This window comes from Hypanus sabinus, chromosome 9 (assembly GCF_030144855.1).
Source record: "Hypanus sabinus isolate sHypSab1 chromosome 9, sHypSab1.hap1, whole genome shotgun sequence".
In the NCBI taxonomy this organism is placed as follows: Eukaryota; Metazoa; Chordata; class Chondrichthyes; order Myliobatiformes; family Dasyatidae; genus Hypanus; species Hypanus sabinus.
Window position 1 is genome coordinate 96,116,816 of NC_082714.1, and position 14,834 is coordinate 96,131,649.

At 56.3% G+C, this 14,834-nt stretch overlaps 1 protein-coding gene across 1 annotated transcript in view; it reads right to left on the reverse strand.

The window, feature by feature from the left end:
* Positions 1 to 1,066: 1,066 nt before the first annotated feature.
* Positions 1,067 to 14,834, reverse strand: part of LOC132398883 (stereocilin-like) — a 150,086-nt gene continuing 136,318 nt past the window's right edge. The window contains exons 52-54 of the mRNA XM_059978715.1: positions 4,617 to 4,714; positions 2,753 to 2,903; positions 1,067 to 1,371 (exon numbers count right to left, since the gene is read on the reverse strand). Coding sequence (XP_059834698.1) covers positions 1,268 to 1,371; positions 2,753 to 2,903; positions 4,617 to 4,714 — 353 coding nt within the window. The 3' untranslated portion in view covers positions 1,067 to 1,267. The remainder of the gene's footprint in view (positions 1,372 to 2,752; positions 2,904 to 4,616; positions 4,715 to 14,834) is intronic.

A 14,834-nucleotide genomic window follows, 5' to 3' on the forward strand; every position in this document is an offset into this window, starting at 1 on the left:
CAACTTCTGAGAAACCGGATTAGCCGTCACCGAATCACGAGACAATTTACAATGACCAATTCACCAAACCAGTACGACGGGGTTAGTGGGAGGGAACTCCAGCTCTGGGAAAACCCACGCATTCCACGAGGAGGACATAAGAAGACTCCTTAAAGCTGTCGCTGGGATTGAACTCTGAACTTCAGAATGACCGAGCAGCAATAGCGTCTGATATGTCTGTTGTGTACTGCCGTCTTTCATGTAATGATTTCCAGTTACAAGAACCTTTCCACACACACACACACAACAGACTATGTAAGGTGTTTAATCCCCAGAGGGCATTAGTGAACGAGATGTTCTGTTTCCACATCTCTGAAAACGTAATTACTCCTTCTCCTCACTCCCTCCCCACACTTTCTCCATCTTCCTATCACACAGCTCCTCCTCCTGACCCTCCTAACTCCTGCTTCCTTCACATCATTAATAAAATGCCGCGGCCTTGAAGCGATAAATCTGCTTAATGATAAAGTTTAGGGGAGTTTAAAACGTACAACACGTTAGTGTAGAGGTCAGCGTAATCCTATTGCAGCGGCAGCGAGCAGGGTTCAATTCCCGCCGCTGCCTGTAAGGAGCTTGTTCGTTCTCCAGTTTCCTACCATATTCCAAAGATGTACGTTTAGTAACAAACAAAATCTGGAGGAACTCCGCAGGTTAGGCAGCATCTCTGGAGAGGAAGTCGATGTGAAGGGTCTCGGCCAGAAGCGTAATTGTTTATTCTTTTCCATGGATGCTGCCTGGCCTGCATTCTGTCTGCGTTGCTCTGGATTTCCAGCACCTGCAGAATCTCTTTAGAGCTAGTGCGCTGCTGTATGCCGGCTCCAGAAGCGTGGCCATATCCTCGGACTGTCTTGGTCGTTAACACAAAAAGATGCATTTTGTTGCATGTTTCGATATACACGTGACAGATAGATATTTATCTTTTACAAAAAATAAATTATTTCAGAGAGAACAAGGGGGTGAGGGATCCGGAATCCGGCACCATGAACGGAAGGAGGAAACAAAAACGAACTCCATACTTGCAGTTGAAATATAAGTGATTTAATGAAACGATTTTCCTTGATTGCACAGACAGCATTGGTTACTACAACGATCTGACTTGATTCCGGTTAGAGTTCGTTAATCAGCAAAAAATTTGTGTTGTCACTAAGATTTTCTTCACACATAGCTCTGAGGGACAGCTGTACCATGTTGTGGGCGGACAGGGATGCGGGATCAGAACTCCCCTTCTTCAGGGAAACAGCGGCAGGCTCCAGACCAGCAGCAGCAACGCAGGCAGGGCTCGAGCCATGGCGGACAGCCCGAGGGATCCCAGAGCCGGTGAGCGTGACACAACTGGGAAACAGAAAGAGGCAAGTTTATTTATTTATTTAGAGATGCAGCGGAACCGGCCCTTCCGGCCGAACAAGCCGCACTACCCCGCCACAGACCTATGCAGCCCTAGACAAATCACAGAATTTACAACGACCTACCAACCGGTACGTCTTTGGATTGTGGGAAGACACTGGAATACTCGGAAGACGCGCACGCGTTCACGGGAAGGAAGTACACATTCCTGAAAAACATTGCTGGAATTGAATTCCGAACTCTGTCGCCCCCAGCGTTAACAGCGTCGCCATAATGCCCTGCTCTGCAGTCAGAGCCCGTTCATTTAAAGAGAACACCGCTCGCCCCTTCCTCACTGTTTTCACATACCCTCTCTTTTTCTAGAGAAGCTATGCCTTCTGCCTGGTCCCCATCCCAGCGCGTCCGTGGGAACGAGCTCCATATTCACTGGGAATGCTCCTCCCTAATTACCTGATGGATATACTAGTTCCTCTGTGGGTTTTTCAGTTATCCACTCTATCCTCTTATCTCTTCTCCTCACCTGCCTATCAGCTCCCGCTGGTACCCCACCATTCTCCTCCCCAGTACTTTCCCTTTTGCTCTTGTCACCTCCTATCTTCATACTTGATCACCCTCCCCACCCACTTGGCTTTATCTGTCGCCTTCCCTTCCCCACTTCCTTTTCTGGCATCTGCCCCCCCCCCCTTTCCAGTCCTGGTGAAGGGTCTCGGCCCGCTACGTCAACTGCTTGTTTATTTCCACAAATGCTGCCTGTCCTGTTGAGTTCCTCCTGCATTTTGTGTGTGCTGCCCTGTAATTCCAGCATGTGTAGAATCTGGACTTCCTCTTCCTTCTCCTACTCCTACACTTATCCCTGCCCTTCCCCGCACTTTCACCAATTGGAAGGATCCGCTCGACGCCGGCTCCTTCATCCTTCACTGTAGATTGTAGCCTTCTGTATTCCTTAAACCCTGTGCCCGGCACCCGTAACATTAGCGTGCTCAGCCCTCCGGCTGACAAAGGGCACTTGCAGTGATTCAAGGTATTTTCACATTCAGTGGGGAGAAGGCGAGACTCTGCTGCCTTCCGGAGCCGCTCCTAAACGCTAGTGCCGCCGGTGGGATAGATGCACAGGGAAGGCCCGAGAAACGTGCAGGGGAATGTTATGGAGGGCGAGGCAGACGGATCCTCGATGCCGGTGCACAGTTTGGTCTGTTCACCAGACCAGAGGAACGAGGTAACTGCCTCCGGCTTTACAGTAAGACTGGTCAGATCTGCCGGACAGGTTTGAGAGGAAGTGAACCACACCCCCAACCCCCTCCTGGGTTGCAAACGGGACGGAGCAGTGAGGCCTCAGTCACGAACACCCCGAAGTTGGGTGGAGACTCACTTGTCAGCAGGGAGGTCTTCGTGGTGGTTTGCATCCCTAGCGCCTCCTTCAAAGCAGCCCGCTGCTGCTCATTCACTCGGTCCAGCTGAGCCTGGGTGACGAAGGCAGCGCCCTCTGGAGACAGATTCTTCAGCTGGGACACGGTCAGGGCCTGGCACAGACACAGAGATGTCACTACCAATCTACTTCCGATATACTCACCCCGTCACTGCCCTCACCAACAATCCCCCAGCACACCCCGTCTACTACACCTCTCCTCGCCACTGCCCGTCTGCTCCAACTCCCTCCATCCCCCATCACACACCGTCTACTCCACCTCCCTCAAACAACATCCCCCCGTCACTACCCGTCTACTCCCCTCCCTTCAAAAACATCTCCCAGCCACTACCCGTCTACTCCACCTCATTCCTACTCTCCTACCCCGCCCCCCTCCCGTTCTCTGGACGCCTGCATTCCGCCAGGTACAGGGGCCAGGGGTGGTCCTGACGAGTTTGAGGCACAGTTCAGTGAGGGTATTCGGGTACAGAGTTGCTGACGGCTCGGGGAGGGGGACTGGGTTGCTGGTGATGAAAGGAGGTGCAATGCTGGAGTTTATAGAGGGATAGATGGGACTGAAGTGGATGGAGTGAGTTTTGAAAGCGAGAATTTGGAAGGGGTGGGTCAGGGAAGATTCGGAGAAGTGTATGAACAGAGGCCAGAAACCATGAATCTGGATGGTCACCCGGAAGCCCAGAAGAGTCAGTATTGCGACCGATTATTTTCACGTTATACACTCTGTCAACGATATGGATAATGGAATTGATGGCTTTGTGGCCAGGTTTTCAGACTTTACAAAGACAGGTGGAGGGGCTGCTAGCGTTAAGGAAGCAGAAAGGCTGCAGAAGGACTTGGACAGATTAGGGGAATGGACAAAGAAGTGACAGATGGAATAAAGTGAATGGTAATGCATGGTCATGCACTTCAGCAGAACAAAAAAAAGGTAAATGCTATTTTCTAAAGGGGAGAAATTTTTTAAACTAGGTTGCAAAGGGACTTGGGAGACCGGGTGCGAGAATCCCGAAAGGTTTACTTTCAAACTGAGTCGGTGGTAAGGAAGGCAAATGCAATGTTAACATTCATTTCGAGAGGACTGCAATATAAAAACAAGGGTGTAATGTTGAAGATTTATAAGGCAGTGGTCAGACCGCAATTGGAGTTTTGTGAGCAGTTTTGGACCCATTGACTAACAAAGAATGTGTGGCATTGGAGTGGGTCCAAAGGGGGTTCACAAGAATCATTCTGGGAATGAAAGGATTAATGTATATGGAGCGTTTGATGACTCTGGACGAAGACTCGCTGAATATTAGAAGAATTGGTGGGGCGTGATCTCAATGAAACCTATTTAAAGGCCTAGAAAGAGTGGATGTGGAGAGAATGAATTCTATAGTGGAAGAGTCTAGGATCAGAGGGCACAGCCTCAGAATAGAGGGCCGACTATTCAGGACAGAGGTAAGAAGAATTTTCTTCAGACAATTCATTGCCACAGACAGCTAAGAAGACCAAGTCATTTGGGTGTATTTAAAGCGGAGATTGATAGGTTCTAGATTAATCAGGGCGTCAAAGGTTACAGGGAGAAGCTGGGAGAACTGGGTTGAGAGAGATAATAAATCAACCATACTCAAATAATGGAACAAACTGAATGGATCGAATGACATAATTTTGCTCATGTGTCTTATGGACTGAGAACCTAACACTTGGCAGTGTGTGAGCTCAGCAGTCGGCGGGTGGGAACCTGATCATCCGACACAGGCGCCCACAGTGAGCCATTCTACGGCGATTCGCGCGCGTTTCCCGACGGCCGACATATTACCCTGCAGGCACTCACCCTGAACCTGTACGGTGGGATGAGGCTCACAGCCTGGCTGCAGATGAAGGGCATCACATTTGGATCCAGCTTGCTCAGCTCCTCAGTGCTCGCTCCAGCTATAGGATATGGCATTGTATTGATTGGTGGGATGAGGCACTACCCTCTCCTGCTACCTCACTACACACCCCGTCCTGCACCAGGGTCTCGGTCAGAGTCCGATCCTCCGATCCGAGTGTCCCTCACTCTTGGGAGGGGAGGGGGATGTAGAGACCTGAGCCTGTTACCCGTTTAACTCGGTGGTGTTGGGGTTTGGATAAATATCGGTTGCATATTATAGCCACAGGGTCCTATTGGGCAGCTCAGTAGGGTTCTCGAGTACCGCTCCCTCCTCGCCCCCTTGCCTCAAAGCGGCGCTCCCTCCTCACCGCCCCTCAGGCGCTGTGGTGCTTCTTCCTCACATCATCTCTCTCCGCAGCTCTACATCCACGCCGGCCCTACCGCATCGCAGCACTCCCTCCTCGCCCCTCCTTCAACACGGTGCTCCCTCATCGGCATCTCTCCATCGCCGCGACGCATCTTTCTCAACTCTTCACCTCTAGCGCGAAGCCCCCTCCTCACCGCTCATGGTACGTGGCCTTCCTTCCTCCTCACCTCTCAGCCCCCGGCGCGTTTTTCTCTCCTCACTGCTCCCCACGGCACTCTCTCCTCTCTTCAACACCTCCCCCTCAAACTGGTGCTCCTTTCAGCCGCAGCATCCTCGGCGCGGCACTCACTCCTCGCCGCCCCAATACAGCGCGGCTTTGCGCCCCTCAGCTCTCGTCGATAGTGCTGCACTCCCTCCTCGCTGCCTCTCCCTTGACGCCATACACTCTCCTCGCACACTCACGGTGCTGCCTCCTCTCCACCAGCCCCCTCCCTCAACCTGGCACTCCTTCCTGCCGCCGTCTCTTCAATGGCGTGGCACACCCCCTTCACTGTTCATCGATAGCGCGGCCCTCTCTTCGCCGCTTCTCCCAGAAGGCGACGCTCCCTCCTCGCCCCCGTTGCCACAGCGTCGCGTTCAATCCTTACCGTCCCTTCCACAACACGGCTCCTCCTTCTCACTTTCCTTCCCGCTGCGCTGCCTCCTCAACACCCCTTCACAACCCGCGTTCAATCCTTACCGTCCCTTCCACAACACGGCTCCTCCTTCTCACTTTCCCTCCCGCTGCGCTGCCTCCTCAACACCCCTTCACAACCCGCGTTCCTTCCTCAACACCGTCCCACAGCGCGACGCTCCTTCCTCACTACCCCTACCACAGTGCGACGCTCCTTCCTCAACACCGTCCCACAGCGCGACGCTCCTTCCTCACTACCCCTACCACAGTGTGACGCTCCTTCCTCACTACTCCTACCACAGTGCGACGCTCCTTCCTCACTACTCCTACCACAGTGCGACGCTCCTTCCTCACTACCCCTACCACAGTGTGACGCTACTTCCTCACTAACCCCTACCACAGTGCGACGCTCCTTCCTCACTACCCCTACCACAGTGCGACGCTCCTTCCTCACTGCCCCTACCACAGTGCGACGCTCCTTCCTCACTGCCCCGACCACAGTGCGACGCTCCTTCCTCACTGCCCCTACCACAGTGAGACACTCCTTCCTCACTGCCCCAACCACAGTGCGACGCTCCTTCCTCACTACCCCGACCACAGTGCGACGCTCCTTCCTCACTACCCCGACCACAGTGCGACACTCCTTCTTCACTACCCCTACCACAGTGCGACACTCCTTCCTCACTACCCCTACCACAGTGCGACACTCCTTCTTCACTACCCGACACTCCTTCCTCACTACCCCTACCACAGTGCGACACTCCTTCTTCACTACCCGACACTCCTTCCTCACTACCCCTACCACAGTGCGACACTCCTTCCTCACTGCCCCGACCACAGTGCGACGCTCCTTCTTCACTGCCCCGACCACAGTGCGACACGCCTTCCTCACTGCCCCGACCACAGTGCGACACTCATTCCTCATCACCGTCCCACAGTGCGACACTCCTTCCTCACTACCCCTACCACAGTGCGACGCTCCTTCCTCACTACCCCTACCACAGTGCGACACTCCTTCCTTACTGCCCCGACCACTGTGCGACACTCCTTCTTCACTACCCCTACCACAGTGCGAAGCTCCTTCCTCACTACCCCTACTACAGTGCGACGCTCCTTCTTCACTGCCCCTACCACAGTGCGACACTCCTTCCTCACTGCCCCTACCAGAGTGCGACGCTCCTTCCTCTCTGCCCCGACCACAGTGCGACGCTCCTTCTTCACTGCCCCTCCCACAGTGAGACACTCCTTCTTCACTACCCCGACCACAGTGCGACGCTCCTTCTTCACTGCCCCTACCACAGTGCGACACTCCTTCTTCACTACCCCGACCACAGTGCGACGCTCCTTCTTCACTGCCCCTACCACAGTGCGACACTCCTTCCTCACTGCCCCGACCACAGTGCGACGCTACTTCACTGCCCCTACCACAGTGCGACACTCCTTCCTCTCTGCCCCGACCACAGTGCGACGCTCCTTCTTCACTGCCCCTCCCACAGTGCGACGCTCCTTCTTCACTGCCCCTACCACAGTGCGACACTCCTTCTTCACTACCCCGACCACAGTGCGAGCTACTTCACTGCCCCTACCACAGTGCGACACTCCTTCCTCACTACCCCTACCACAGTGCGACACTCCTTCCTCACTACCCCTCCCACAGTGCGACACTCCTTCCTCACTACCCCTCCCACAGTGAGACACTCTTTCTTCACTACCCCTACCACAGTGCGACACCCCTTCCTCACTGCCCCGACCACAGTGCGACGCTCCTTCACTGCCCCTACCACAGTGCGACACTCCTTCCTCACTGCCCCGACCACAGTGCGACACTCCTTCCTCACTACCCCGACCACAGTGCGACACTCCTTCTTCACTACCCCTACCACAGTGCGACACTCCTTCCTCACTACCCCTACCACAGTTCGACACTCCTTCCTCATCACCGTCCCACAGCGCGACGCTCCTTCCTCACTACCCCTACCACAGTGCGACGCTCCTTCTTCACTACCCCTCCCACAGTGAGACACTCCTTCTTCACTGCCCCTACCACAGCGCGACACTCCTTCTTCACTACCCCTACCACAGTTCGACACACCTTCTTCACTACCCCTCCCACAGTGAGACACTCCTTCCTCATCACCGTCCCACAGCGCGACGCTCCTTCCTCACTACCCCTACCACAGTGCGACACTCCTTCCTCATCACCGTCCCACAGCGCGACGCTCCTTCCTCACTACCCCTACCACAGTGCGACACTCCTTCCTCACTACCCCTACCACTGTGCGACACTCCTTCTTCACTGCCCTGACCACAGTGCGACACTCCTTCTTCACTACCCTGACCACAGTGCGACACTCCTTCCTCACTGCCCCGACCACAGTGCGACGCTCCTTCTTCACTACCCCGACCACAGTGCGACACTCCTTCTTCACTACCCCGACCACAGTGCGACACTCCTTCTTCACTGCCCCTACCACAGTGCGACACTCCTTCCTCACTGCCCCGACCACAGTGCGACACTCCTTCCTCACTACCCCGACCACAGTGCGACACTCCTTCTTCACTACCCCTACCACAGTGCGACACTCCTTCCTCACTACCCCTACCACAGTTCGACACTCCTTCCTCATCACCGTCCCACAGCGCGACGCTCCTTCCTCACTACCCCTACCACAGTGCGACGCTCCTTCTTCACTACCCCTCCCACAGTGAGACACTCCTTCTTCACTGCCCCTACCACAGCGCGACACTCCTTCTTCACTACCCCTACCACAGTTCGACACACCTTCTTCACTACCCCTCCCACAGTGAGACACTCCTTCCTCATCACCGTCCCACAGCGCGACGCTCCTTCCTCACTACCCCTACCACAGTGCGACACTCCTTCCTCATCACCGTCCCACAGCGCGACGCTCCTTCCTCACTACCCCTACCACAGTGCGACACTCCTTCCTCACTACCCCTCCCACAGTGAGACACTCCTTCCTCACTACCCCTCCCACAGTGCGACACTCCTTCCTCACTACCCCTCCCACAGTGAGACACTCCTTCTGCACTACCCCTACCACAGCGCGACACTCCTTCCTCACTACCCCTACCACAGTGCGACACTCCTTCCTCACTACCCCTACCACAGTGCGACACTCCTTCTTCACTGCCCTGACCACAGTGCGACACTCCTTCTTCACTACCCTGACCACAGTGCGACACTCCTTCCTCACTGCCCCGACCACAGTGCGACGCTCCTTCTTCACTACCCCGACCACAGTGCGACACTCCTTCTTCACTACCCCGACCACAGTGCGACACTCCTTCTTCACTGCCCCTACCACAGTGCGACACTCCTTCCTCACTGCCCCGACCACAGTGCGACACTCCTTCCTCACTACCCCGACCACAGTGCGACACTCCTTCTTCACTACCCCTACCACAGTGCGACACTCCTTCCTCACTACCCCTACCACAGTGCGACACTCCCTCTTCACTACCCGACACTCCTTCCTCACTACCCCTACCACAGTGCGACACTCCTTCCTCACTACCCCTACCACAGTGCGACACTCCTTCCTCACTGCCCCGACCACAGTGCGACGCTCCTTCTTCACTGCCCCGACCACAGTGCGACACTCCTTCCTCACTGCCCCGACCACAGTGCGACGCTCCTTCTTCACTACCCCGACCACAGTGCGACACTCCTTCTTCACTACCCCGACCACAGTGCGACGCTCCTTCTTCACTGCCCCGACCACAGTGCGACACTCCTTCCTCACTGCCCCGACCACAGTGCGACGCTCCTTCTTCACTACCCCGACCACAGTGCGACACTCCTTCTTCACTACCCCGACCACAGTGCGACACTCCTTCTTCACTGCCCCTACCACAGTGCGACACTCCTTCCTCACTGCCCCGACCACAGTGCGACACTCCTTCCTCACTACCCCGACCACAGTGCGACACTCCTTCTTCACTACCCCTACCACAGTGCGACACTCCTTCCTCACTACCCCTACCACAGTTCGACACTCCTTCCTCATCACCGTCCCACAGCGCGACGCTCCTTCCTCACTACCCCTACCACAGTGCGACGCTCCTTCTTCACTACCCCTCCCACAGTGAGACACTCCTTCTTCACTGCCCCTACCACAGCGCGACACTCCTTCTTCACTACCCCTACCACAGTTCGACACACCTTCTTCACTACCCCTCCCACAGTGAGACACTCCTTCCTCATCACCGTCCCACAGCGCGACGCTCCTTCCTCACTACCCCTACCACAGTGCGACACTCCTTCCTCATCACCGTCCCACAGCGCGACGCTCCTTCCTCACTACCCCTACCACAGTGCGACACTCCTTCCTCACTACCCCTCCCACAGTGAGACACTCCTTCCTCACTACCCCTCCCACAGTGCGACACTCCTTCCTCACTACCCCTCCCACAGTGAGACACTCCTTCTGCACTACCCCTACCACAGCGCGACACTCCTTCCTCACTACCCCTACCACAGTGCGACGCTCCTTCTTCACTACCCCTCCCACAGTGAGACACTCCTTCTTCACTGCCCCTACCACAGCGCGACACTCCTTCTTCACTACCCCTACCACAGTTCGACACACCTTCTTCACTACCCCTCCCACAGTGAGACACTCCTTCCTCATCACCGTCCCACAGCGCGACGCTCCTTCCTCACTACCCCTACCACAGTGCGACACTCCTTCCTCATCACCGTCCCACAGCGCGACGCTCCTTCCTCACTACCCCTACCACAGTGCGACACTCCTTCCTCACTACCCCTCCCACAGTGAGACACTCCTTCCTCACTACCCCTCCCACAGTGCGACACTCCTTCCTCACTACCCCTCCCACAGTGAGACACTCCTTCTGCACTACCCCTACCACAGCGCGACACTCCTTCCTCACTACCCCTACCACAGTGCGACACTCCTTCCTCACTACCCCTACCACAGTGCGACACTCCTTCTTCACTGCCCTGACCACAGTGCGACACTCCTTCTTCACTACCCTGACCACAGTGCGACACTCCTTCCTCACTGCCCCGACCACAGTGCGACGCTCCTTCTTCACTACCCCGACCACAGTGCGACACTCCTTCTTCACTACCCCGACCACAGTGCGACACTCCTTCTTCACTGCCCCTACCACAGTGCGACACTCCTTCCTCACTGCCCCGACCACAGTGCGACACTCCTTCCTCACTACCCCGACCACAGTGCGACACTCCTTCTTCACTACCCCTACCACAGTGCGACACTCCTTCCTCACTACCCCTACCACAGTGCGACACTCCCTCTTCACTACCCGACACTCCTTCCTCACTACCCCTACCACAGTGCGACACTCCTTCCTCACTACCCCTACCACAGTGCGACACTCCTTCCTCACTGCCCCGACCACAGTGCGACGCTCCTTCTTCACTGCCCCGACCACAGTGCGACACTCCTTCCTCACTGCCCCTCCCACAGTGAGACACTCCTTCCTCACTGCCCCGACCACAGTGCGACGCTCCTTCTTCACTGCCCCGACCACAGTGCGACACTCATTCCTCACTGCCCCGACCACAGTGCGACGCTCCTTCTTCACTGCCCCGACCACAGTGCGACACTCATTCCTCATCACCGTCCCACAGTGCGACACTCCTTCCTCACTACCCCTACCACAGTGCGACGCTCCTTCCTCACTACCCCTACCACAGTGCGACACTCCTTCCTTACTGCCCCGACCACTGTGCGACACTCCTTCTTCACTACCCCTACCACAGTGCGAAGCTCCTTCCTCACTACCCCTACTACAGTGCGACGCTCCTTCTTCACTGCCCCTACCACAGTGCGACACTCCTTCCTCACTGCCCCTACCAGAGTGCGACACTCCTTCGTCACTTCCCCTCCCACAGTGAGACACTCCTTCTTCACTACCCCGACCACAGTGCGACGCTCCTTCTTCACTGCCCCTACCACAGTGCGACACTCCTTCTTCACTACCCCGACCACAGTGCGACGCTCCTTCTTCACTGCCCCTACCACAGTGCGACACTCCTTCCTCACTGCCCCGACCACAGTGCGACGCTACTTCACTGCCCCTACCACAGTGCGACACTCCTTCCTCACTACCCCTACCACAGTGCGACACTCCTTCCTCACTACCCCTCCCACAGTGCGACACTCCTTCCTCACTACCCCTCCCACAGTGAGACACTCTTTCTTCACTACCCCTACCACAGTGCGACACCCCTTCCTCACTGCCCCGACCACAGTGCGACGCTCCTTCACTGCCCCTACCACAGTGCGACACTCCTTCCTCACTACCCCTCCCACAGTGCGACACTCCTTCCTCACTACCCCTCCCACAGTGCGACACTCCTTCCTCACTACCCCTCCCACAGTGCGACACTCCTTCCTCACTACCCCTCCCACAGTGAGACACTCCTTCTTCACTACCCCTCCCACAGTGAGACACTCCTTCTTCACTACCCCTACCACAGCGCGACACTCCTTCTTCACTACCCCTCCCACAGCGCGACACTCCTTCTTCACTACCCCTCCCACAGTGAGACACTCCTTCTTCACTACCCCTACCACAGCGCGACACTCCTTCTTCACTACCCCTCCCACAGTGCAACACTCCTTCCTCACTACCCCTCCCACAGTGAGACACTCCTTCTTCACTACCCCTACCACAGTGCGACACTCCTTCTTCACTACCCCTACCACAGTGCGACACTCCTTCCTCACTACCCCTACCACAGTTCGACACTCCTTCCTCATCACCGTCCCACAGCGCGACGCTCCTTCCTCACTACCCCTACCAAAGTGCGACGCTCCTTCTTCACTACCCCTCCCACAGTGAGACACTCCTTCTTCACTGCCCCTACCACAGCGCGACACTCCTTCCTCACTACCCCTCCCACAGCGCGACGCTCCTTCTTCACTGCCCCTACCACAGCGCGACACTCCTTCTTCACTACCCCTACCACAGTTCGACACACCTTCTTCACTACCCCTCCCACAGTGAGACACTCCTTCCTCATCACCGTCCCACAGCGCGACGCTCCTTCCTCACTACCCCTACCACAGTGCGACACTCCTTCCTCATCACCGTCCCACAGCGCGACGCTCCTTCCTCACTACCCCTACCACAGTGCGACACTCCTTCTTCACTACCCCTACCACAGTGCGACACTCCTTCCTCATCACCGTCCCACTGTGAGACACTCCTTCTTCACTACCCCTACCACAGTGCGAAGCTCCTTCTTCACTACCCCTACCACAGTGCGACACTCCTTCCTCATCACCGTCCCACAGTGAGACACTCCTTCTTCACTACCCCTACCACAGTGCGACACTCCTTCCTCATCACCGTCCCACAGTGAAACACTCCTTCCTCACTACCCCTACCACAGTGCGACACTCCTTCTTCACTACCCCTACCACAGTGCGACACTCCTTCCTCATCACCGTCCCACTGTGAGACACTCCTTCTTCACTACCCCTACCACAGTGCGAAGCTCCTTCTTCACTACCCCTACCACAGTGCGACACTCCTTCCTCATCACCGTCCCACAGTGAGACACTCCTTCTTCACTACCCCTACCACAGTGCGACACTCCTTCCTCATCACCGTCCCACAGTGAAACACTCCTTCTTCACTACCCCTACCACAGTGCGACACTCCTTCCTCATCACCGTCCCACAGTGAGACACTCCTTCCTCACTACCCCTCCCACAGTGCGACACTCCTTCCTCATCACCGTCCCACAGTGCGACACTCCTTCCTCATCACCGTCCCACAGTGAGACACTTCTTCTTCACTACCCCTACCACAGTGCGACACTCCTTCCTCACTACCCCTCCCACAGCGCGACACTCCTTCTTCACTACCCCTAACACAGCGCGACGCTCCTTCCTCACTACCCCTACCACAGTTCGACACTCCTTCCTCACTACCCCTACCACAGCACGACGCTCCTTCTTCACTACCCCGACCACAGTGCGACGCTCCTTCTTCACTACCCCTACCACAGTGCGACACTCCTTCCTCATCACCGTCCCACAGCGCGACGCTCCTTCTTCACTACCCCTACCACAGTGCGACACTCCTTCCTCACTACCCCTCCCACAGTGAGACACTCCTTCCTCACTACCCCTCCAACAGTGCGACACTCCTTCCTCACTACCCCTCCCACAGTGAGACACTCCTTCTGCACTACCCCTACCACAGTGCGACACTCCTTCCTCATCACCGTCCCACAGCGCGACGCTCCTTCCTCACTACCCTGACCACAGTGCGACACTCCTTCTTCACTACCCCGACCACAGTGCGACGCTCCTTCTTCACTACCCCGACCACTGTGCGACGCTCCTTCTTCACTACCCCTACCACAGTGCGACACTCCTTCCTCATCACCGTCCCACAGTGAGACACTCCTTCCTCACTACCCCTCCCACAGTGCGACACTCCTTCCTCATCACCGTCCCACAGTGCGACACTCCTTCCTCATCACCGTCCCACAGTGCGACGCTCCTTCTTCACTACCCCGACCACAGTGCGACGCTCCTTCTTCACTACCCCGACCACAGTGCGACGCTCCTTCTTCACTACCCTGACCACAGTGCGACGCTCCTTCTTCACTACCCCGACCACAGTGCGACACTCCTTCTTCACTACCCCGACCACAGTGCGACACTCCTTCTTCACTGCCCCTACCACAGTGCGACACTCCTTCTTCACTACCCCGACCACAGTGCGACACTCCTTCTTCACTGCCCCTACCACAGTGCGACACTCCTTCCTCACTGCCCCGACCACAGTGCGACACTCCTTCCTCACTACCCCTCCCACAGCGCGACACTCCTTCTTCACTACCCCTACCACAGCGCGACGCTCCTTCCTCACTACCCCTACCACAGTTCGACACTCGTTCCTCATCACCGTCCCACAGTGAGACACTCCTTCCTCACTAACCCTACCACAGTGCGACGCTCCTTCTTCACTACCCCTACCACAGTGCGACACTCCTTCCTCATTACCGTCCCACAGCGCGACGCTCCTTCCTCACTACCCCTACCACAGTGCAACACTCCTTCCTCACTACCCCTCCCACAGTGAGACACTCCTTCCTCACTAC